This window comes from Budorcas taxicolor, chromosome 1 (genome assembly GCF_023091745.1).
Source record: "Budorcas taxicolor isolate Tak-1 chromosome 1, Takin1.1, whole genome shotgun sequence".
NCBI classification, from domain to species: Eukaryota; Metazoa; Chordata; class Mammalia; order Artiodactyla; family Bovidae; genus Budorcas; species Budorcas taxicolor.
Window position 1 is genome coordinate 202,427,922 of NC_068910.1, and position 26,116 is coordinate 202,454,037.

The 26,116-nt window shown below is 39.6% G+C and overlaps 1 protein-coding gene and 1 pseudogene across 1 annotated transcript in view; one reads left to right on the forward strand and one right to left on the reverse strand.

Annotated features, from left to right (window-relative positions):
* Positions 1 to 26,116, forward strand: part of MRPL3 (mitochondrial ribosomal protein L3) — a 55,998-nt gene that overhangs the window by 12,303 nt on the left and 17,579 nt on the right. The window contains exons 5-6 of the mRNA XM_052650032.1: positions 9,761 to 9,860; positions 11,450 to 11,510. Coding sequence (XP_052505992.1) covers positions 9,761 to 9,860; positions 11,450 to 11,510 — 161 coding nt within the window. The remainder of the gene's footprint in view (positions 1 to 9,760; positions 9,861 to 11,449; positions 11,511 to 26,116) is intronic.
* On the reverse strand, positions 16,677 to 17,152 carry LOC128057597 (ATP synthase subunit d, mitochondrial-like; annotated as a pseudogene).

Consider the following 26,116-nt stretch of genomic DNA (forward strand, 5'->3'; position numbering starts at 1 on the left):
ACTCTGTGGAAGGAAAGTTATAATCAACCCAGACAGTATATTAAAAAGCAGAGACATTACTTTGCCAGCAAAGGTCCGTCTAGTCAAGGCTATGGTTTTTCCAGTGGTCATGTATGGATGTGAGAGTTGGACTGTGAAGAAAGCTGAGCACCGAAGAATTGATGCTTTTGGACTGTGGTGTTGAAGAACATTCTTGAGAGTCCCTTGGACTGCAAGGAAATCCAACCAGTCCATCCTAAAGGCGATTGGTCCTGGGTGTTCATTGGAAGGACTGATGTTGAAGCTGAAACTCCAATACTTTGGCCACCTGATGCAAAGAGTTGACTCATTGGAAAAGACCCTGATGCTGGGAAAGATTGAAGGTAGGAGGAGAAGGGGACGACAGAGGATGAGATGGCTGGATGGCATCACCGACTCAATGGACATGAGTTTGGGTAAACTCTGTGAGTTGGTGATGGACAGAGAGGCCTGGCGTGCTGTGATTCATGGGGTTGCAAAGAGGTGGACATGACTGAGCAACTGAACTGAACTGAACTGATGAGTAATGTGTACATTTTTTTCCATGTGTCTTTTGGTCATCTGTATGTCTTTGAAAAAATGACTGTTCATGTCTACCGTTAATTTGTTAATCAGGTTGTTGGGTTTCTTTTGCTATTGAGTTGTATAAATTCTTTGAAATTTTGAATGTTGACCTCTTATCAGATTTATCTTTTACAAATATCTTCTCCCATTCAGAGGGTGGTCTTTTTGTCTTATTAATAGTTTTCTTCAATGTACAAAAACTTTTTAGTTTGATGTAGTCTCATTTATTATTTTTGCTTTTGTTTCCCTTGCCTGAGGAGACAGATCCAAAATAGCTTTGCTAAGATCTATGTTAAAGATCATGCTATTTACGCTTTCTCTGGGGTTTTCTGATTTCAGCTCTTAGGTTTAAGTCTTTAATTCATTTTGAGTTTATTTTTGGATATGATATGAGGAAGTCATCCAATTTGATTCTTTAGCATGTAGCTGTCCAGTTTTCCCAAAACCATTTGTTGAAGAGGCTGTCTTTTCCCCTTTATATTTTCTTGCTGCTTTTGTCATAGATTCAGTTCAGTTCAGTCACCCAGTCGTGTCCGACTTTTTGCAACCCCATGAATCGCAGCACGCCAGGCCTCCCTGTCCATCACCAACTCCCAGAGTTCACTCAGACCCACATCCATCGAGTCAGTGATTCCATCCAGCCATCTCATCCTCTGTCATCCCCTTCTCCTCCTGCCCCCAATTCCTCCCAGCATCAGAGTCTTTTCCAATGAGTCAACTCTTCGCGCGAGGTGGCCACAGTACTGGAGTTTCAGCTTCAGCATCATTCCCTCCAAAGAAATCCCAGGGCTGATCTCCTTCAGAACGGACTGGTTGGATCTCCTTGCAGTCCAAGAGACTCTCAAGAATCTTCTCCAACACCACAGTTCAAAAGCATCAATTGACCATTTAACTATGGGTTTATTTCTGGGGTCTCTATCCTGTTCTGTTGATTTATGTGTCTGTTTTTGTGCCAGTACTTCATTGTTTTGATTACTGTGGCTTTGTATAGAGTTTAAAATCAGGGAGCATGATACCTCCAGCTTTGTTGTTCTTTCTAAAAATTGTTTTGTCTATTCTGGGCCTTTTGTATTTCCATATAAATTTTGGGATTTCTCTTTTGGGTCTGTGAACAAAGCCATAGGCGTTTTGATTGAGATTGCATTGAATATTTCCATTGCATCGGGTTAACTTCAGTTCAGTTGCTCAGTTGTGTCGGACTCTTTGCGACCCCATGGACTGCAGGACACCAGGCCTCCCTGTCCATCACCAACTCCTGGAATTTACCCAAACTCATGTCCATTGAGTCAGTGATGCCATCCAACCATCTCATCCTCTGTTGTCCCCTTCTCCTCCCGCCCTCAATCTTCCTCAGCATTAGGGGATTTTCAGATGAGTCAGTTCTTCGCATCAGGTGGCCAAAGTATTGGAGTTTCAGCTTCAACAACAGTCTTTCCAATGAACACCCAGGACTGATCTCCTTTAGAATGGACTGGTTGGATCTCCTTGCAGTCCAAGGGAGTCACCAGAGTCTTCTCCAATACTGCAGTTCAAAAGCATCAATTCTTCGGCACTCAGCTTTCTTCACAGTCCAGCTCACATCCATACATGACTACTGGAAAAACCATAAACTTGAGGAGACAGATACTTTTTGGCAAAGTAATGTCTCTGCATTTTCATATGCTATCTAGGTTAGTCATAACTTTCCTTCCACGGAGTAAGCGTCTTTTAATTTCATGGCTGCAGTCACCATCTGAAGTGATTTTGGAGCATAAAGTCAGCCACTGTTTCCCCATCTGTTTGCCATGAAATGATGGGACCAGATGCCATGATCTTAGTTTTCTGAATGTTGAGCTTTAAGCTAACTTTTTCACTCTCCTCTTTCACTTTCATCAAGAAGTTCTTTAGTTCTTCACTTTCTACTGTAAGGGTGGTGTCATCTGCATATCTTAGGTTATTGATATTTCTCCCAGCAATCTTGATTCCAGCTTGTGCTGTATCCAACCCAGCGTTTCTCATGATGTACTCTGCATATAAGTTAGATAAGCATGGTGACAATATACAGACTTGATGTACTCCTTTTCCTATTTGGAACCAGCCTATTGTTCCATGTCCAGTTCTAACTATTGCTTCCTGACCTCCATGCAGATTTCTCAAGAGGCAAGTCATGTTATCTGGTGTTCCCATCTCTTTCAGAATTTTCCACAGTTTATTGTGATCCATACAGTCAAAAGCTTTGGCATAGTCAATAAAGCAGAAATAGATGTTTTTCTGGAACTCTCTTGCTGTTTCCATGATCCAGTGGATGTTGGCAATTTGCTGCCTGGTTCCTCTGCCTTTTCTAAAACCAGCTTGAACATCTGGAAGTTCATGATTCACGTATTGCTGAAGCCTGGCTTGGAGAATTTTGAGCATTACTTTGCTAGCGTGTGAGATGAATGCAATTGTGCAGTAGTTTGAGCATTCTTTGACATTGCCTTTCTTTGGAATTGGAATGAAAACTGACCTTTTCCAGTCCTGTGGCCACTGCTGAGTTTTCCAAATTTGCTGGCATATTGAGTGCAGCACTTTCACAGCATCATCTTTAAGGATTTGAAACAGCTCAACTGGAATTTTATCCCCTCCACTAGCTTTGTTTGTAGTGATGCTTTCTAAGGCCCACTTGACTTCACACTCCAGGATGTCTGGCTCTAGGTGAGTGATCACACCATCGTGGTTATCCGGGTCATGAAGATCTTTTTTGTACAGTTTCTGTGTATTCTTGCCATCTCTTCTTTTATCTTCTGCTTCAGTCAGGTCCATACCATTTCTGTCCTTTATTGAGCCCATCTTTGCATGAAATGTTCTCTTGGTATCTCTAATTTTCTTGAAGAGATCTCTAGTCTTTCCCATTCTGTTGTTTTCCTCTATTTCTTTGCCTTGATCACTGAGGAAGGCTTTCTTATCTCTCCTTGCTATTCTTTGGAACTCTGCATTCAAATGGGTATATATTTCCTTTTCTCCTTTGCTTTTGGCTTCCCTTCTTTTCACAGCTATTTGTAAGGCCTCCTTAGACTGCCATTTTGCTTTTTTTCAGTTCTTTTTCTTGGGGCTGGTCTTGCTTCCTGTCTCCTGTACAATGTCACAAACCTCCGTGCATAATTCATCAGGCACTCTGTCTATCAGATCTAGTCCCTTAAATCTATTTCTCACTTCCACTGTATAATCATAAGGGATTTGATTTAGGTCATACCTGAATGGTCTAGTGCTTTTCCCCACTGTCTTCAATTTAAGTCTGAATTTGACAATAAGGGGTTTATAATCTGAGCCACAGTCAGCTCCCAGTCTTGTTTTTGCTGACTGTACAGCGCTTCTCCATCTTTGGCTGCAAAGAATATAATCAATATGATTTCTGTGTTGGCCATCTGGTGATGTCCATGTGTAGAATCTTCTTTTGTGTTGTCGGAAGAGGGTGTTTGCTATGACCAGTGCATTTTCTTGGCAATATTCGATTAGCCTTTGCCCTGCTTCATTCTGTATTTAAGGCCAAATTTGCCTGTTACTCCAGGTGTTTCTTGACTTGCTACTTTTGCATTCCAGTCCCCTATAATGAAAAGGACTCTTTTGGGGGTATTAGTTCTATAAGGTCTTTTAGATCTTCATAGAACCATTCAGCTTCAGCTTCTTCAGCATTACTGGTTGGGGCATAGACTTGGATTACCGTGATATTGAATGGTTTACCTTGGAAAGGAACAGAGATCATTCTGTCATTTTTGAGATTGCATCCAAGTACTGCATTTCAGAGTCTTTTGTTGACTATGATGGCTACTCCATTTCTTCTAAGGGATTCCTGCCCATAGTAGTAGATATGATGGTCATCTGAGTTAAATTCACCCATTCCAGTCCATCTTAGTTCGCTAATTCCTAGAATGTCGACGTTCACTCTTGCCATCTCCTGTTTGACCACTTCCAATGCCTTAATTCATGGACCTAACATTCCAGGTTCCTATGCAATATTGCTCTTTACATCATTGGACCTTGCTTCTATCACCAGTCACATCCACAACTGGTTGTTGTTTTTGCTTTGGCTCCATCCCTTCATTCTTTCTGGAGTTCTTTCTCCACTGATCTCCAGTAGCATATTGGGCACCTACCAACCTGGGGAGTTCATCTTTCAGTGTCCTGTCTTTTTGCCTTTTCATACTGCTCATGGAGTTCTCAAGGCAAGAATACTGAAGTGGTTTGCCATTCCCTTCTCCAGTGGACCACATTTTGTCAGACCTCTCCACCATGACCTGCCCGTCTTGGGTTCCCTTGGGGGCATGGCTTAGTTTCATTGAGTTAGACAAGGCTGTGGTCCATGTGATCAGATTGGCTAGTTTTCTGTGATTGTGGTTTCAGTCTGTCTGCCCTCTGATGCCTACTGTCTTACTGGGGTTTCTCTTCCCTTGGACATGGGATATCTCTTCACGGCTGCTCCAGCAAAGTGCCACCGTTGCACCTTACCTTGGATGTGAGGTGTCTCCTCACGGCTGCCGCTCCTGACCTTGGACTTGGGGTATCACCTCTCCGTGCAGCACACCACCACTCCTGGGGTAGTATGATTATCTTCACGGTATTCTTTCAGTCCATTAGCACAGTATATCCTTCCATTTCTTTATGTCATCCTCAGTTTCTTTCATCAGTGTCTTTTTGTTGTCCAATATAGGTTTATTCCTAGGTTTTGGGGGTTTTTTGGGGTACAATTGCATATGAAATTTTTTTTTCTTAATTTCTCTCTCTTCATTGTTAGTATGTAGAAAAGCAACAGATTTCTGTATATTAATTTTGTTTGCTGCCACTTTTCTGAATTTCTTTTTTTCTAAAAGTTAAAAAATTTTTTTCCATAAATACTATCATGTCATCTGCAAACAGTGAAAGTTTTACTTGTTCCTTTCCTGTCTGGATTCCTTTTATTTCTCTTTAAAGGAACTATATTTTTAAATGAAAACTTTTGTGTTTGCTTTTATAAAAGAATTGAGTATGATTTAAGATGAAAAGCAGGGTCCTTGGTGATGTTGAATATCAGTCTTAGATTTCAGCATATGGGAAGTGAAACCATAGAGAGTGACAGGAATGAATGTATATTATCACTCTTGTATATTATCACTCTGAGGGGGCTTTGAGGTAGAAAACAGTCTTCTGTGGACATCGAGAGCATGACTTCTCAGTATTTGTTCCATGGTCTCACTGTGGGACTCCAGGGAGATTCTCAGGTGGGGAAAGTGGGTGGCATGTGGACTGATCCAAAACTAAAGTTCTCTGCCCTCAGGCCAGTGCCACCCAATTTCATGTCACCTAAGGGCAGCCTACTCAGTAAGTTATAAAGGGGCACAGTTCATATTTCCAACTGAAATTAGCAAGTACCTTAAGTTTGCTGGATATTCAAATATATATTCTTCAGATAAGAGCAGCTTGTCACTGGAGCTGGGACTGGGCATGTATTTAACAGAAAGTGGTACATAGTGGAAGGAGATTATGGATCAAGAGACTGGGATAGGCAGGCACAGGTAAGCATATATAGAGTACTGTGGCTCATCAGGGCCCTGCAGGTACTTTGTATAGGGTCACAGAGGAAGCTGAGGGAGAGGGAACAGCAGGAAAATATATACTGTTGATTATATTCTCATGAAAGAGGCTCTTCACATCAGGAAATGTAAAGTGGTACAATTTTTTGGGTAAGTCTTACAGCAATCTATGTCAAGAGTGTTAATTTAAAAAGATACTAGGACATTATGTTAAGGAAATAAGTTGTCCATAAAATCTTCTATTCAAGAATATTCACAGCAGCACACACAAAAAAGTGAGAGTGAAAGGAAGAGCAGACAGCAGGACCTGCCAGGAGCTGGGGATGGAGCAGCCATTAAAGTGTCTGCTCTCTGGAAGCGTACATTTTGGTGCAGTTGGGTGTGAGTCAGAAGCTCTTGTACAGAAAATAAACAACTCAGATAATATTATATTATGACAGATGGAGGAAAGTGCTTTGAAGATTAATATAGTGAACTCAGGGCATTGCAAGAGACAGAAAATGGTGCTATCTATTTTAGTTAGAATAATTAGGAAAGGTAGGTTGATATTTGGGTGGAGACCTGAATAAAATGGGGGAGCATATCATACCAAAATCTGGCAGAGGCGTGAGGAGAGACATAAGTGAGGTAGGTTAAGAGGTACAGACTTCCAGTTGCAAAATAAATGAGTCATGGGTATGAAATGTACAGTGTGGGGAAGACAGTCGGTAATTATGTAATATCTTTGTATGTGACAGATGGTAACTAGGCTTATCATATTGTATCTTATGTAATGTATAGGAATATTGTATCACTTTGTTTTATACCAGGAACTAACAGTGTTATAGGTCAATTATACTTTAACAAACAAATTCATAGAAAAAGTTTTCAGATTTGTGCCTACCAGAGGCAGGTGATGGGGGAAGGGGAATTGGATGAAGTCAGTCAAAAGGTACAAGCTTTCAGTTATAAGGTAAATAAATACCAGGGTTAAAATGTACAATATGATAAATGTAAATTAACACTACTGTGCATTACATGTGAAGGCTAATCTTCTAAGAGTTTTTGTCAAAAAGAAAAAAATTGTTTTCCTTTATTTTTTATCAACATGAGATGATGAATGTTCACTAAACTTATTCTGATAATCATTCTGTGATGTATGTAAGTCAAATCATTATTTTGTACACCTTAAATTTACACAGTATGGTATGTCAGAAATAGAAACACATGGGCCAAATTTTGATAATTATTGACTCAGAATGTCAGCATTCATGCATATGTTTGAAATTTTCCTTAACAAAAGCATACTCCTAAATTTAAGTGAAGTAAATCTCCCGTCTACAGTGGATAGAAGTGGTACAAACTTAAAAAGAACAGACATGTTAAATTTGCATAACATACAGAATTCATATAAAATCCATAACCTACTGGGGGAGAAGATTGAAATCCTGGAAGAGCATAGGAAATGTTTCCTTCTTGCCCTTTTTTAAAATAGTGAGGCAGACGTTGTCCACAGCTGTAAATAGGATAGGTGGTTTAAGACTTTGAAGAGAAAAAGGGAAAGGGGAAACAAATCTGGCAGAATGGCCTTCTAGGCAGAGGGCCAGTAGGTGTGGAGGACCTGAAGTTGTTGTTAGGTGAGTTCTTAGACTGGTAAGGAGCACATTGTCCCTGAGGCAGGGAAAGTTGGGAGAGTAGGTGGTGTTAGAACCTTGTAAACCATGGTGAGGACTTAGGACTTGATTCTGCATAAGATGCACACCTTTGTGGAGATTGATGTAGCTTGAGTTTAGAAGGATCATGCCAGCCTGTGTATGGAAAATAGACCAGGGAGTCAGTCAGGATTATGGAAGCTGAAGAACTAATAGGAGGCTACTGAAATAATCCAGACAGTATACAATTGGCTGGGATCGGGGTGAAAAGTGGCTGATGTGGCCTATGTGTTTAAATAGAGGCTCCAGGAATGGCTGTTGGAGGGACATGAGATGTGCAAAAGAGAGGAGTTGTAGGTGACCACAGGATTTTTACTCCAGTACTTTGGCCACCTCATGCGAAGAGTTGACTCATTGGATAAGACTTTGATGCTGGGAGGGATTGGGGGCAGGAGGAGAAGGAGACGACAGAGGATGAGATGGCTGGATGGCATCACTGACTCGATGGGCGTGAATCTGAGTGAACTCCGGGAGTTGGTGATGGATAGGGAGGCCTGGTGTGCTGCGATTCATGGGGTCACAAAGAGTCGAACACGACTGAGCGACTGAACTGAACTGAACTGAACAGGATTTTTGGTCTAAACATAAGTACAGAGCTGCTGCTGAGACTCAGAAGAAGAGGTGAGCAGACCTCATAGAGTAAGAGGCATGCTGAGTTCAAATTTAAGACGTGTTGAACTTGAGCCGTTCTATGATATCAAAGTGAATGTTGACTTGGCAGTACTGCAGAAGAATCTGTAGTTCAGAGTAGAATTTGGGATGGATATTGGAGAAGTGGGTCATTAACTTGTGCAAAAACCAGAGGGTAGTAGCTAGAAGTCAAGTGGAGGCCTTCCAAGGAGAGAGTGACCACCTGTGCACATTTTTGCTCATGCACTTGCCTGGAAAATCCCATGGACGGAGGAGCCTGGTAGGCTGCAGTCCATGAGGTCGCTAAGAGTCGGGCAAGACTGAGCGACTTCACTTTCACTTTTCCCTTTCATGCATTGGAGAAGGAAATGGCAACCCACTCCAGTGTTTTTGCCTGGAGAATCCCAGGGATGGAGCCTGGTGGGCTGCCATCTATGGGGTTGCACAGAGTCGGACACGACTGAAGCGACTTAGCAGCAGCACCAGTGTGTTTGGTGATTTTAACCAGTATGTTTCACAGGGGCTAGAAGCCCCTGGTGAAAGTGGGTTTGAGAAAGGGAGGAGTGTTTGTGGCTGAAGAAAAGCTTTTGTTTTAACATGAGTTATTGTGATTCTTTGTATGCTGATAGGAAATTTCCAGTGGAAAGGGGGAAATTATTGATTCAAGAGGTGGTGGGGATGATTTCAGGAGTAAAGCCACTGAACTAGTGAGAGGGCTTAAGAATTAGTACACAGTGGAGGATTTGGCTTTAATGAGAGCATCGATAGTTCATCTGTCATTGTGGTTCCCAGCCCCAGATTCACATCAGAAACATATGGAATGCTGAAAACACACTGCTGCCTGGCTGCCCCCTAGACCAGTGAAGTTACAGGGTCCAAGCTGAGGCCCTCGCACTGGTGTTCTCTGAGAGCTCCCTCTGTGCCTCTTGGCACCTGGAGAGGGGTGGGAGGATGACGGTGTGTAAGGCTGGTGCAGGCAGTTTGATCAGCTTGGTGAAAAAAGCTTGGGGAAGGTCTCTCAGTTTTATTTTTGCAGTGAAGTGAGAAGCAACATTATCAGCTCAGAGTGGGGAGGAGAAGGGAAGAGTGTGATGGATGAAACTCTCACCTCCCTTAAATAAGGGGAATGGGGTACTCTTTGTTCATTAGGGAAGCAGAATGCACTCTGATTTGTTTTCTGGGCTGTTAGTAACTTAATTTAGATTTCTGTGCATTAAATTCCACCTTTTTATTAAGTTTCCTATGCATTAAATTCCACCTTTTTATTAGGTTTCCTATGCATTAAACTCCACATATTTAATGTGTTGTTTATATGTGCTGCTTTTCCTCTAGAAATCTACATCTATATTGGAATTTTACCAAGAACTTGGATTGCCACCAAAGCAGAAAGTTAAAATGTTTAACGTAACAGATAATGCTGTTATTAAGCCAGGTAATCTGAGATCGGGGAGAGGAGGGAGGTAAAAATACCCAAATATGTGATTTGTTTAATATCAGCCCTTTCAATAAAGCTGATTTCACAATGCAAAGTCCCAAACATTTATTTTTAAATATAAAACTGTGTCTGATTTAATCACTAGGGACAAACAGGTCTTTTTCTTTTTTAAGTGGAAGGAACTGTAGAGAACTCTTTGTTTTCCATGAAAGAAGGAGGAACGCTTTTGTTTTTAATGTACAGAGTGTTCACATTTGGAAAAGCCTCTCCAAATAAGTAAGTGAACTTTTAAAATGTGAAGTTCACTGTTTGTAGGCTGGTATTTTATTAAGTGAGGAATAGATTCTCACTGTGATAGAATAAGAAAATATAGCCAGAAAGAGAAAAGTGACTGACCATGGCACCTCAATGTAAAGATTCTTACTTTAAAATTCCAAAGTATTTTACCTACTCCATGGAATATCAAAAAGTCAGATTTGGCAATATGATTATATTGGTTCACATAGTTAATGGCATTTTGATGTCTTTAAACTTTAGAAAAGCTTCCTAATGTCTTGAACTTGAGTTCTAGAAGTGGACTGTAGAAGGATGTTTTAAGATTTGATATTTTAATACCTGAACTGAATTTCTTGAGGTAGAATACAATTTCAGTAGGCCTTGTTAATTGGGGTAATAGAGTCAACCTTGATAAAAGCTAGAATTGAAGGTATTTTTTTTAAGAGCAAATTTTTCATCTTTGAAGTCAAGTAAATGGAGTTAACTAGTATAAACATGAAGTCTGTGTTAACTTTTGCTATAGCTCAAACTGTATTTTGAGCTATATTTTGGGGTTTTTTTGTGTATGAAAAATGGCCAAGTATCAATTCAGGTGATTCAGCCTCGTAGAAATTTGATCATTTTCTATCTCTCTATTTTTTCTTAATTCAAGGTTTTTCTCTGCCCATATAAATCCACGTTGAGTCCTACTTAAAGGACCCTACTGAAACCCTGCAGCACTTTACTCCTTGTTTTAAAACAAATACAAATTAGCTTTTGATTATATTGGCTACTACACTGGTTCCAGTTTTCTTTTCTTGAAGTCTTACTGAGTGATATTAATGTTGATTCCTGTTTTTGGATAACTTATTTCCAATAGGGAAAAAAGAAAAGCCTTGATATCCTACGTTTTTTGAGTCATTCTCTTATTTTTATTTTTCTTATTAGAAATGGGAAATATATCTTAATATATTGTTATTCACAAGAAAAAAACAAAGATCTCATGTATTTACAGCAGGAACAATGTTGTCGCAGGACTTGCCTTTTTCACCCCGTATCATGGTGGCCTGTGAAGGCACAAGCACGTCAGTGGCTGTGGGCCGCTGACCACCGTAGCACCATGTGCCTCGTACTTCAGCCTCCATACTGTCCATTAAAATGCATTTATTGAGCTATTTTATTGTTGATGTTTCTAATCATTAAAATTGCAGAAGAGACTATCCTGACATTTTGAAATCTGATAGCTAGAAAGCTTCCTATCTAGTTTGTTTAATGAAGTTGTTTCTGAGCTGACAAATTTCATATTGATTTTTTGTTTTCTTTTCATAAAGGCACTCCTCTTTATGCTGCTCACTTTCGCCCAGGACAATATGTGGATGTCACAGCCAAAACGTAGGTCCACATAACAGATTTTTTCCTTTTGTTTTCCTTGTATATTAAAAAACAGGAGAGTGAGTGAAAGAAGTGCAGTCTTTCAAAGTCAGTGAATAAAAGATAGGTAATCATTATTGTCATTCATTATTCTAATCTTTAATGTAACTGATGGTACCAGTTTTTAAATTGCACTGAATTAGTTGTGCATGAAGAGTTTACAATTGAGATGTGTGCTTCTTGAGATGGGACTAAGAGAAAGGTTACATTACTCAGGTTCCTTGTGGGCTGGGCCCACATCTGTTTGAAGACAAAAGGCTACGTATATTATGTTGGTAAAAGATACAGGAAGCAGTTAAATTACAAACATCTTCTACTGTAGAGCATTTCTGGAGCTGTGTTAAAATCCTGTCAGAAACTGGAAGAAGAAAACAGAATCACACCCTAGGCCTCTTCAGTAGCATGGCATCATGTCTTGGCACTAGAAGGGACAAAATATTTTGTCATATGTAAAGAAGAGTTCAGATTTGGTAGAAATGAACACTTAATTGTCACTAACAGAAATGCTGACTTTGAATCATACTTTAAGTTCAGCACTGGCTAGATAATCTGCAGGGAACTTTAGAAGTTGTAGAAGTAGTTTTTTTAAAATCAGTTGTGACAAACTAGAGGAGTGGAATGGGAAGGGCAGGGGAGGCTCAAGTGGAAGTGGGTTATATGTATACTTTGGCTAATTCACATTGTGTGACAGAAACCAACACAACATGTAAAGCAGTTATCCTCCAGTTAAACATTTTTAAAAATCAGTTAATGTTATCTCACTATGGAATAAAGCCACCAAGCCTTTTTCAGTATCATTTCTTATAATCCATATGATCTTGGCTAAGCTTAACTCCAGATATCAGCTCCTGTCCATTCTTTTGTTTGGCTTGGCTTGTGAGATCTTAAGTTCCCCTATAGGGATTGAACCCCCAATCTATGGTAGTGAAAGCGCCTAGTCCTAACCACTGGACTGCCAGGGAATTCCCAAGTTCTCATTCACTCTTATTTCTTGTTCTATTAACATTGAGGACAGTTTCACTGCTTTATGTGTCTCAGATTTCCTTTTGTCATTTGACAAGGTATGCAGCCTATATTCCAGGAATATTCTGACTGAGAACCATTTGAAAATGAAAATAGCCTAGAGGTGCTCTGGGATAACCTTAGATCACAGTGACTGAGCCAGAGCTGCTGCTTGTATCCACGGAAACCAGATAAACCTAGTGTCAGTTTCCTAAATGCAGTCAGATACGTCTTCGCTTCCTCGTTATTACTGCCTTCTTTCTAATATGGGCCATGGCACACAGGTCCTAGGGACCTTAGGTTTTGATTAGCTATTTAGAAAGGGAGGGGGGTTGGCCTGGAGAGGAGAGTAAGGCTTTAAAGAGACTCTGAACCGTCCTCCTCTTCTCTCTTCTTCCTGATTGATGTGAACTCATTCCTACTTGCTGGGGCCTCTGAAATTACTGGTCTCATGGTAACGTTTGTCCTGCATGCTCTTGTGAAGAAGTCAAAATATTGGAGCTATAAAGCTTTGGTTTGGGTAGATAGGGAGACATGTGTTATGAATCAGATGGTTTTACTTTTTAAATTCCTAAATTATTACACATAATAAAATACTTCACGGTAATTTGTTAACTTATAGTTAATAATGTGTGCTTTCCACTACATATTTTGTAGGGTAAATGAGATATTCAAGAAGCCCCACAAAATCAGTTTCCTTTGTTAACAGATGCCTTGTGGCAGTGTTTGTGACTAGCTTGGATTGGAGCCTAGCCTTTTTAGTGTCTTTGTTCAGTAGATGCTGTTATTTCATATGCTGTTGTTGGGTTTCTTTGACTTCTTTTTTTTTTTTAATTTTTTAATTGAAGGAAAATTGCTTTACCATGTTGTGTTGGTTTCTGCCATACAGCAATGCAAATCAGCCAAAGTTATACATATATTACTTCCCTCTTGAGCCTCCCTCCCCTCCCCCCATTCCTTAACTTCTTAGACGCTGTTTTTAAAACTTCAGCCTTTTGTGAGAGTGTGTTGGTTTTGTGTTTTAAGAGCATATATCTAGAAGACAAGAGCGTGTAAGCCATGTGCATTTCAGCCTCAGGACTAAACAGCTGATGAGAACTGAGAGAGGAACTAGCCTTAGGCTTTAGATTAGTTGACACGCACCTGTGGAGAAGGGAGACCTACATTTGTTGTGTGGCTGCTGTACCACCTTCTGTTTGACTGTATAATGTGTGCACAGTACTCTAGTGTATGTACCTTTTGGGGGTATTACCTGAGATCAAAATGAAACAGACTGAATGTTGCTGATAACTATAGTTTTCATAGCTGACGTGTTATTAGGGCCTCAGGGTGCTTGTAAGTGCTTTCAGATTTACAGAACTCTGTCCTCCTCATGTGGAGACGTTTTGGATCTCTCCCGAGCGGGCTTGCATCTAAGCTACACACAGTCTTGGTGGCAGCTGTCACTGCCATTGACTTTCCCCATATGTGTGTGTACCTGTGTACATGCACGCACACATGAATCTGCCTGCTTTTCTTTCTCCTCTTTAAATTCTTCTATTTCCTCTCCATGATGCTTCTCACTTTTTGAACAGTACCCCCACCTTGGAGTTTTAGTCCTTTACTGCCAGTAAGAATGTTTTTTCTTGGTTGACTATAAATGGAACCATTATCTTTTAGACATAGGCTCCAAGTTGTGGCAGTCGACTTTGTCCTCCTTTTTTGTACTTTGTCCTCCTTTTGCAACCCCTGTTTTAAAATTTTGAAACTTCTGGATTCCATCATCTTGATTATTAATGATATTATAGATGTACACACTGGAGAAAAAGTGTTGCACTGACATAGTTAGGTCAGATGAGGGACAAGGGTTCATAGCCTGGAGCATCAGTTCCCACACTTGAGTGGGCTTCAGCATCTCTAAGAAGGCTTGTTAAACAATCTTCTATCTACTTCAGATTCATTAGATCTGGGGAAGTACCTGAGAATTTGCATTTCCAACGAGTTCCCAGGTTGTGTGGATGCTGCTAGTCCAGGGACCACACTGAGAACCACTGGACTGAAAAACAGTCAGGAGCTCAACAGTGAACTTGCTTTTCTATGCTCCTTTACCCAGCACAGAGTCCCAGTGCCTGCCTTTTCTCAGCTGTACTCAAATTAGTCCTGCGAAATCTGTATGCAGGTCAAAAAGCAACAGTTAGAACCAGACATGGAACAATAGACTGGTTCCAAGTTGGGAAAGGAATATGTCAAGGCTGAATATTGTCACCCTGCTTATTTAACTTATATGCAGAGTAAATCATGTGAAATGCTGAGCTGGATGAAGCACAAGCTGGAATCAAGATTGCCAGGAGAAATATCAATAACCTCAGATATGCAGATGACACCACCCTCATGGCAGAAAGTGAAGAACTAAAGAGCCTCTTGATAAAAGTGAAAGAGGAGTGTGAAAAAGTTGGCTTAAAACTCAGCATTCAAAAAACAAAGAACATACCTTCACTCCATGGTGATTAGATGGGGAAACAATGGAAATAGTGGCTGACTTTATTTTTTTGTGCTCCAAAATCACTGCAGATGCTGACTGCAGCCGTGAAATTATAAGATGCTTGCTCACTGGAAGAAAAGCTATGACCAACCTAGACAACATATTAAAAAGCAGAGACATTACTTTGCCAACAAAGGTCCATGTAGTCAAAGCTGTGGTTTTTCCAGTAGTCATGTATGGATGTGAGAGTTGGATCATAAGGAAAGCTGAGCACCAAAAATTGATGCTTTTGAAATGTGGTGTTGGAGAAGATTCTTGAGAGTCCCTTGGACTGCAAGGAGATCCAACCAGTCTGTCCTAAAGGAAATTAGTCCTGAATATTCATTGGAAAGACTGATGCTAAAGCTGAAGTTCCAATACTTTGGCCACCTAATGTGAAGAGCTGACCCACTGGGAAAGATTGAAGGCAGGAGATGGGGATGACAGAGAATGAGATGGTTGGATGGTATCACCAACTCTATGGACATGTATTTGAGCAAGCTCCAGGGGTTGGTGATGGACAGGGAAGCCTAGTGTGCTGCAGTCCATGGGGTCAGACACAACTGAGCAACTGAGATGAACTGAACTCAAATGATAACATATGGACATCTGTTTTAAAGTATGCAAGTCTAGTCAATCTGATTTCAAATAACATTACAGTAAAAGTAAGCCTGTGTATTACCCACATTTTAGTTAGCATGAAACTGAAAACTGGTCTCCTTAGTAACTGGCTTCATCATCTTTCCATTAGAGATCAACTTGAGACTTGTTTCTAATTGAAATTTATTTTTTTCATGTTGTAATAACTATTTAATTGTTAAGTCTACACTTATATTTTGAGTATTTCAAATTTTTTACCATATACTTTTAGTTTTAATTACTGGATTAAATATATGTTAGAAATAAGAAAATTTTAAAATGGAAAAATACTAATTTAAGAAAATATAGTGTTAATAGAATCTATCTACTTGAAGAATGAAATTGTCTACAGACATTTTCTTTTAAGTGACCAGTAACCAACACTAGCAACCCCCTTTCTTTTTACATTTGTAAAACATTTTATTTATTTTTAATTGGAGAATAATTGCTTTACAGTACTGCTTTGGTTTCTGCCATGCATCAGCGTGAATCAGCCATAGGTATACATACGTCCCTTCCCTCTTGAACCTCTGTCCCACCCCTGTAGGTTGTCACAAAGCCCTGGCTCAAGTTCCCTGGGCCATGCAGCAAATTCCCACTGGCTCTCTGTTTTACGTATGGTAAATGTATGTGTTTTCACACTATTGTCTCCATTTGTCCCACCCTTTCCTTCGCCCACTGTGTCCCCAAGTCTGTTCCCTATGTCTGCATCTCCATTGCTGTTCTGTAAATAGGTTCATCAGTACCATCTTTCTACATTCCATATATATGCATTAATATATGATATTTTTCTCTTTCTGACTTACTTCATTCTGCATAATAGGCTCTAGGTTCATCTGCCTCATTAGAACTGACTCAAATGTGTTCCTTTTTATGGCTGGGAGCCTCTTCTTGAAGACTTCCTTAAATTGTCTTTTCACTATGTAATTATCTTTAATGTCCAGAGTTTATAATTCAGGGGCCAGAGCCTTCTCCCAGACTGAAGTTTATAAATTCTCAATTGGCTTGTGAGGCTAGTAGGAGTACTTTTTCTTGTCTAATATGGTTTCTGGGAAAACTTCATTCAAGTCCTCAGTGGTCATCTGATCAAATGTTATTATGTTCCTCTTCTTTTCCAGCTCTTTCTCATATTCCTCAATTCTGGTCTTTGAGAGAGACAGAAACTCAGCACAGTTTTTCACATCTTTTTCTTCAGTGTCTACCTGGGCGGTGTATTTATCCTCCGGCATCGGAACCTTCAGGGCATTAACTCCTTCTCAAAGTCATTCATCTTTCAAGCCAGCCTTTGCCACATTGGCCTTGTAAGCCCAGTCAATGTCAGGTGGTTTCTCAGGCAGGTTAGCCAACCTGGAGGTGAGGGTCTCATTCCAGAATTTCGAAGAATTAGCAGTGGCCTTTGGGAGATAATCTCCGTGAAAGCTACCCAGTCAGTGGCTTTTAGAGCAAGTTTCCATCCCACCATCTCGAGGACCTTTATTGACCCGGGGCCCACAGTCCACAGCAGGCTTCCCTACATTTATAAAATGTTCCTCTTTTAATGATTACATTGGAAAATCTGCTTACATTGAAAACAAAATTGTATTTACCTGTGCTGTATTTTTAAACCAGAAATAGTTTTTTATCTAAAGAGCCTGAGCATACAAATTCTATTTATATTATGTGCAAAAGATCCTTAACATCTAATATATAAAACTTTTCTATCAGAATAATTTTTCAGTTTTCATTATTCTATAAATAGACAGTAAGTCTCAGTCTTTGAAATGTATCAATTTTATGTAATTTATTCTAATTAAAGTCTAGCATATATAATGATGCATTCCCCACACCACCACGACTGCCTCTAGGCAGTGGTATTACCTAGTGTACTAGGACCCTTTTAAAGACTATATTCTTGTTCTATAATGGCAATTATATTCCACTGTAATTTCTAACAGATGATGGGTTCGGAGGTTCAACGTTTTTCCCTTTCTTTCTCTCTCAATTTTGAGGAGGAAACATCTCTAGATAATATAGAGAGAGTCACTAAGATAAAGTATGACTGTTGATTCTACCCTTAACATACGATGTTTAGTCCATTGTTTTCTGTTGAATTCTAGCAGTGCTTATTTTAACTTTTGAGTTTTTCTTTTTTCTTTTTTTGTTTTAAAGGAGAAAACTCGGGAAAGAATGAAAGTAAGATAAACAAAAAGAAAACTGCAAATACACATTCTGCATTGTTTAGGAGAAAAATGTTAGGTCTCTCTTAAAGAACTTGGAAGACACTGGTGATGGTGATGAGCCCATACTGGTGGGCATGGGACACTTTCCTGCCAGGTGTCTTACTGAACTTTGAATTCATGACAGTGGCATGCCTGAAGTAATTTCTCAAATCTCAGATTGAAATCAGAAAACAGTTCATTCAGTTACTTAAAAGATTTTTTTCTTTCTGTATGTAAGATCATCTAAAAAATCTGTCTGTGAGTCTGGGCTAATGAAAACAACCCATATATTTTCAGGCATAATCTTATTACTTAAATAGCAATCTCTGTCATAATCTTACTCTTTTTGAAGTTATCAGTGTCCTTTAAATTCTCATTACCCTTTGGCTCACAATAGGAAAAATATGTATGTATGCTCAGTTATGCTCGACTCTTTGTGACCCAGTGGACTGTAGCCCACCAAGTTCCTCTGTTCATGGGATTTCCCAGGGAAGAATACTGGAATGGGTTGCCATTTCCTTCTCCAGGGGATCTTCCTGACCCAAGGATTGAACCCACATCTCTTGTGTCTCCTGCATTCTTTACCACTGAGATTCTTTACCACTGAGCCACCTGGGAAGCCCAAAGAGAAGCAGCCGCCAGGAGAGACAGACAGGGTACTTACTTTGATAATGTTGTTACTGGTAGTAAAAATGAAAGGAGTAGGGAAGAGTTAATTTGGGTTCTTTCATTAACACATCAAAATATGTACAGAAATATTGTCCATCAGAGCCTTCAGGTGATTAAAAAGCTAGGTAGGTTCTTAACAAAGCAGAGACTCTTTTGAGCTGTGTGCTCAGTCCTGCATACTGTTCAGAGAAGCGTGCTTCCACACGGTCAGAAGCTCGAGGGAAAACAAGATACATGCTGCCTTCAGCCCTGCACATTTTAATAAGTTACTTTACTTACTGGTTATTCAAAGCAGTAAAATTTTAAGCATACTAGTCAAAAATTTTCTAAATGAGTAAACTATAGAGGGAAATAGTCTCTGTGAAAAAACAATGTTTTCAGCAGTCAAAGTGAGGTGGTCTAGGGAGAGTGGTCAAAGCGTGGCTCTGCTTCTCAGCAGCACTGTGACCTAGACTGCTGGGGTCCAGCCCCAGTGGATCCAGGGAATTTGAAGGGTGAACGGCGTAGGCGAGGAAAAAACTTATTTATTTAGAAATATAAAAAAATTAAGAAGAAATAGTATAGTAGGAAAATTTAGTGGAGAAAAGAGGCTGAATAACTTGGTTTACGGGGAAAGCCAATAAAATCTCAGGACAAGAGATTTGCACCATCTACGTTGGGCCACCAGCGCCCGTTTGAATATCGGAGAGTGCCCCGCCTTGGGCTCTCTCTCTCACGGAACTTAAAAGCCGGGGCAAGTAAGTAAACATGGCGAGCCTCCACGCCCCAGATGGGAATTCAGCCTGAAAGTAGAGTAAAGAGGAGACACGGGGGAAACCAGCCCAAAGACTGGCCTATCCCCTGTTGTTCAGAAGGCCTTTTATACTTTTTGATTGTACATAGAGATCAATGGGTAATACGAAATTATGCAGTGTCAGCTGCCCTGACTCTTATCGAGACCAGGCTTTTTCTCTGCATACTTAGTTGTATACACAAGTCTTAGGTGATTTGCATCATCTTCCAGCCAGAAGACCAATTAACGTTGTACAGCCCTTTTTTGGTAAGGGTTTGTCAACCAGAAGACTTATTTGTGTCAAAAATGTTGTTCTTCCCGAAGTCTGGTGCCACTCTCAGAAAGCACTAAATAAAGTTACATTCTTACATAGCAAAGATACAACAATTTATAACAAGTGAAAGGAGTACAGTGATTTATAACAAAGAAAAGTAATTAACTCAAAAGTCTAGGGTTGCTAACATCAAAACTACTATATTCCGATTTCTGCATCCCGATTACATTGATTAATATCCCTCAGGTGCCTAAAAGATAAAGAATATGGAGGCCTGGCAGCAGTCATTGAGTCAACAGTGAAAACCTGTCACCAATATAATTTTTAGCTCTTTAGAAAAGGCTCTGTATCTTTAAGATGCTTTAAGCTTTGTGCCTCTTGCGGTTGGGGGTGCTGTAAGCAATTCACAAGCTGCAAAAAGTCCAGGAGAACCTGTCAGGCAAGTTAGAGAGTCGTCAAAGGGGTTTGAGCTAATGCAGGAGACTGAAGCCCTGAATTAACTTTTTTCCAGAGAATGTGAGAAGAGTGAAAAGCACAGTAATAAAGCAGGCAGACTCTGGTTTTGGAGGGTAGATGTTCAGGAAAACTCAGGGGGAACCCCTGAAGCCAGATCATGCCTTTGCGTTTTGTTGGGCTTCCTTCCTCATGACCTTTGCCATGGGCGGGATTCCTCATGCTGGCTCCTGGCACTAGACAGCTTTCTTAGCCTCTCTGTCACCTCATCCTTGTTGTTGTTCGGTTGCTTAGTTATGTCCGACTCTTTGCCACCCCACAGACTGCAGCACACCAGGCTTCCCTGTCCTTCATTGTCTCCTGGAGTTTGCGCAAACTCATGTCCATTGAATCAGTGATGTCATCCATCCATCTCATCCTCTGTCTCCCCCTTCTCCTGCCTTCAATCTTTCCCAGCATTACGGTCCTTTCCAGTGAGTTGGCTCTTCGCATCAGGTGGCCAAAGTACTGGAGCTTCAGCATCAGTCCTTCCAATGAATATTCAGGGTTGATTTCCCTTAGGATGGACTGGTTTGATCTCCTTGCTGTCCACAGGACTCTTAAGAGTCTTCTCTAACATCACAGTTAGAAAGCATCAATTCTTCAGCATTCAGCCTTCTTTATGGTCCAGCTTCCATATCCATACATGACTACTGGAAAAACCATAGCTTTGACTATATGGACCTTTATTGGCAAAGTGATAACTCTCCTGTTTTCATAAGTTGTCTAGATTGCTCATAGCTTTCCTTCCAAGCAGCAAGCATCTTTTAATTTCATGACTGCAGTCACCGTTCGCAGTGATTCTGGAGCCCAAAAAAATAAAGTCTCTCACTGTTTCCATTTTTTCCCCATTGTGTTTGCCATGAAGTGATGGGACTGAATGCCATGATCTTTGGTTTTTGAATGTTGAGTTTTAAGCCAGCTTTTTCACTCAACCTCTTTCACTTTCTTCAAGAGCCTCATCTTTAACATGATACTAATCGTCAGTTCAGTCGCTCAGTCGTGTCCAACTCTTTGCGACCCCATGAATCACAGCACACCAGGCCTCCCTATCCATCCCCAACTCCCGGAGTTCACTCAGACTCACATCCATCGAGTCAGTGATGCCATCCAGCCATCTCATCCTCTGTCGTCCTCTTCTCCTCCTGCCCCCAATCCCTCCTAGCATCAGAGTCTTTTCCAATGAGTCAACTCTTCTAAAATATTAAGATTGAATGAAATAATGCACATAAGGCTCTTAGTTCAAGATCTGGGATGTAGTAAATGCTTGAAAGTATTGGCTGCTGTCACTATTACTATTTTGTCATTTGTTTCAAATTTTTTGTTTTGTTTTGGTTTCAGAATTTTAAAGGAAAAATCTATGTTTTCCTCAACAGGAAATATCTTTCTAAATTAATTAACTACATTAAGCTATTTAGAATTCAATTGTGATATTTTCTAATACATCAAGTTATTGCCTCTTAAACTGTTTTGTATAGACAAGTAGTAACTTTACAAAGCACTCTAGGTAATTTTAAGAATACGTAATACCTGCCACATCCAGAATTTACAGTGTAATGAGGATGCCCTTGAAATAGCTCCATACTTCTCTGGATACATTTCATTATCTTTAACATAAAGGTTTAGGATTAAATGGTTTCAAAGTTTCTTCTTTTTTTTTTTTTAATGTGGGTTTTGTTTTTTTTTTTTTATTTAGTTTTTTTTAAGGCAGGTTCAGTCCCTGTGTCAGGAAGATCCCCTGGAGAAGGAACGGCAACCCACTCTAGTATCCTTGCCTAGAGAATCCCATAGACAGAGGAGCCTAGCAGGATACAGTCCATAGGGTCACAAAAGAGTCGGACACAGCTTAGCAACTTAAACAACTATTGAATGATCTAGATTTAATGTCAGAAAGCTGTAAGCAGTGCACACTTAGCAGTCAGTTGTTGATAAAAATATTCCCAGACATTGATAGTTTATAGTTTTATAGTTTTTATTGATAGTTTATAGCTTTATAGTTTTTTGACAGAAACAGAATACCTCCTATTCAGGTCACGCTGTCACAAATTCATCATGGAGAGTAACAGCCAAACAGATCTTCCATGTTAGCTTTTACCTTGTGTGTGATGAAATGCAGAGCACCTGAAACATTCCACGATGACTTACCTGTGTGCTCAGGAGCTGTTTTACATCTCTGATTGAATAGGGTTAGACAAGAACACTGCATTGGGTAGAAACTGACTTCAGACATTTACAGGGGTCTTCAGTGGCCAGGGCAAGACTTGGTAAAATTCCTTCAGAATTCCTCAGAGGACTCAGAATGGATGGACTTGAAAGTACTCCTCACCTATAGACCTTACTTTATCCTATATAAGTGTATCCAGAACCATGCAATCAAAGGCAGTTACCTACTAAGTAGGGAAATATTTGATGGGTGTGTATTAAATCTTTATATCTGCTGGTGGGCATTTAGTGTTTGTCAGAGTGTGACAGGGAAATGAAATTCATAGTAATAATCTCTGGAGATTTATGGAATACAGTTAGAAACACTAAATTATGCATTCTCTTCTGCAAGGTTCTTAACAGACCTTCACGCCCTTCCTCCCCTTTTCTTAATACAGTCTTCTTAAACTTTTATTAAAAAGCCCATTATATATAGCATTTGGAAACTATAGGACCAAATCAAGGAAATAATTATTTCTTCACAGTTAAAGCCAGTAACAGGGTTACTCTGAGTTCTCAAGATAGGGTGCTACTTTTAGATGCTGCACAATCCCCGTGCTTCATGAACTTAAAGTACAGTGAGGAAAAACACTGAGAAACAAGGACAATAAAGTCTAAATTTAAATTGTATCTCTGAGATTTTTTGAAATTTTGTTTTAGCAAGTATGAATGCTGTAAATAAAGTACACTTTCTATGTTTTCCTAATTTTCACATATGTTTCACTAGATTTGGACTTTAACATTGTGTTCTAGCTGATTTGAATTTTCCTTTACTTCATTTATTCTGCTGTCATTAACTAAAAATGGCAGCAAAAAAGGGGTGGGTGAGATTAAAGCATATTATGTATTTCATATCCCTTTTGGTGAGATGAAGGTTTTTATGCAACCTGTGAAAATCCTATGTTGGAACTGTGCGTGGGTATACTAACTGTATATTCCTTCATTTCCTGCGTTTGTCTTGTTTTTGTTCTCCAGTTGGGTGACAACTGAGAGAAACAAAGGAATAGACACCTGTTCTGCACCCCCACCCCCCACCCCGGAGCAACAGGTGCCTTTTGTTCTCTGTGGTCTCAGTTCAGCCAGTGATTTGTCACGTCATGTGTGTCTTATCCTTTTGTTTAAAGGTTATTTATTGAAGAGGCTCCCATTGTACGCAGTATAACAACATGATGTGTTCTAGAACTAGACTGAAAAACAGTCTGTAATTAGCTGACAGTAATTAACACTTTCAGGATACCACTTTGATTTTGTAATCATCTGCTGGTAAAATGAGCTAAATTATCTTCTGAAATTTACCCAGAATGTTTTTTTGTTTTTTGTTTTTTTTTACCAGTGCACACTTGCATGCTCTCTCTGTAAGCGGGAGCTGAATCAGTTTGAGAACTCAGAAGGTACCAACAAACTTTCTACCAAGTAGGACCACAATTAGTATTTTGAAACCATGCTCACTTTAGATTTGGCAATGCCACTCCCTTCCCTTTTTTTCTATAAAGTTTTATTTGCTGAGCAGTATCATAAGTTCAAATGACTTTTTAGGTACTTTTCTATTTTTAAATTGCAAAGCATTTATTTTTCAAACACATTCTAACATTCAGTGTTAAGTTTCTGAAGCAAAACTGCAGTGAAATATTTTATTACTTACTTCCTAGATGCTAATTTTGCAAAGTTTATGGTGACTTTTCAGTGAATATTGAAATTCATTAAATTTCTACTTTACCTCTTTGATCAAGGATAAGCATTATTTTGAGTTCTTGAGGCCAAAAAGAATTATGTACAGGCACGCCTTAGATATGTTACAGTTCAGTTCCAGACCACTGTGGTAAAGCAAGTCAAACAAATTTTTCGTTTCCTAGTGCATGTAGAAGTTATGTTTACACTTATAGTCTGTTAAGTGTGCAATAGCATTATGTCTAAAAAACAATTTATGTCCCTTAATTTAAACATCAGTTCAGTTCACTCGCTCAGTCGTGTCCGACTCTTTGTGACCCCATGAATCACAGCACGCCAGGCCTCCCTGTCCATCACCATCTCCCGGAATTCACTCAGACTCACGTCCATCGAGTCCGTGATGCCATCCAGCCATCTCATCCTCGGTCGTCCCCTTCTCCTCCTACCCCCAATCCCTCCCAGCATCAGCGTCTTTTCCAATGAGTCAACTCTTCGCATGAGGTGTCCAAAGTACTGGAGTTTCAGCTTTAGCTTCATTCCTTCCAAAGAAATCCCAGGGTTGATCTCCTTCAGAATGGACGGGTTGGATCTCCTTGCAGTCCAAGGGACTTTCAGGAGTCTTCTCCAAAACCACTGTTCAAACGCATCAATTCTTCGGTGCTCAGCCTTCTTCACAGTCCAACTCTCACATCCATACATGACCACAGGAAAAACCGTAGCCTTGACTAGATGGACCTTAGTTGGCAAAGTAATGTCTCTGCTTTTGAATATACTATCTAGGTTGGTCATAACTTTTCTTCCAAGGAGTAAGCGTCTTAATTTCATGGCTGCAGTCACCATCTGCAGTGATTTGGGAGCCCAAAAAAATAAAGTCTGAGACTGTTTCCACTGTTTCCCCATCTATTTCCCATGAAGTGATGGGACTGGATGCCATGATCTTTGTTTTCTGAATGTTGAGCTTTAAGCCAACTTTTTCACTCTCCTCTTTCACTTTCATCAAGAGACTTTTTAGTTCCTCTTCACTTTCTGGCATAAGGGTGGTGTCATCTGCATATCTGAGGTTATTTTCCCCAGCAATCTTGATTCCAGCTTGTGTTTCTTCCAGTCCAGCGTTTCACATGATGTATTCTGCATATAAGTTAAATAAGCAGGGTGACAATATACAGCCTTGACGGACTCCTTTTCCTATTTGGAACCAGTCTGTTGTTCCATGTCCAGTTGCTTCCTGACCTGCATACAGATTTCTCATGAGGCAGGTTAGGTGGTCTGGTATTCCCATCTCTTTCAGAATTTTCCACAGTTTAAACATACTTCTGGCTTAAAAAGAAACCATCATCTGATCACACAAGGTTGCCACAAACCTTTCAAACTGTAAAATCCACAGCATTTGTGGAGCACAATAAAGCAAGGTATGCTGGTCAGCGTACACCATAAGTGCTGTGTTAGTTGATTAATGTGAAAAAAAGCTACATTTAAATTATTCATATACAAATAGCTTTGACCTGTGATTTGGTAATATTCAGCTGTTACATCCTATACATATTCATATTGTTTTTATGTTGATAACATCTTGATTTGTCTAAAACAAGTCATCTTAGTCTGTTGGGCTTATTTACTTCAATCCATTACTCTCTGATGATTATTTATTTAGTGATAGCTTTGTTAAATTAAGGGAACATAACATTAAAAAATGTTGATGTATTAATATCTAATGAAAGATAGAGAAATTGTTTTTATCTTAAGGATCTATAAAATATGCCTCATAGAGTCTTAAAACTCATTCTAGGCATTTCTTTGTACCAATCGTCCTCATATATTTGACAATCAGAGACAAACTTTAATACTGTTTGAACCTTAGTATTAGTTTCTGTCTGCATTTCATGATGTTTCTCTAGTTAGCAGAATTTGAAAATAGAATAGTTTTGTTTAAAAATTGAAATATTAGACTTTTAAGAAATTGTTAATGTCTGATTTTATTTCTCCATTGGCTTCTGATTCAGACTTTGAAACCAAGATCCAACTTCTCATCTTGCTGAGCATTTAGGGCATTATTAATATTTTATTTCATGTTCTATTGTATATTCCTGCCTAGAGTTTTAAAACACAGTAGCCTGAAACAATAAGTATTTCTTACCTCACTGTTTCTGTGAT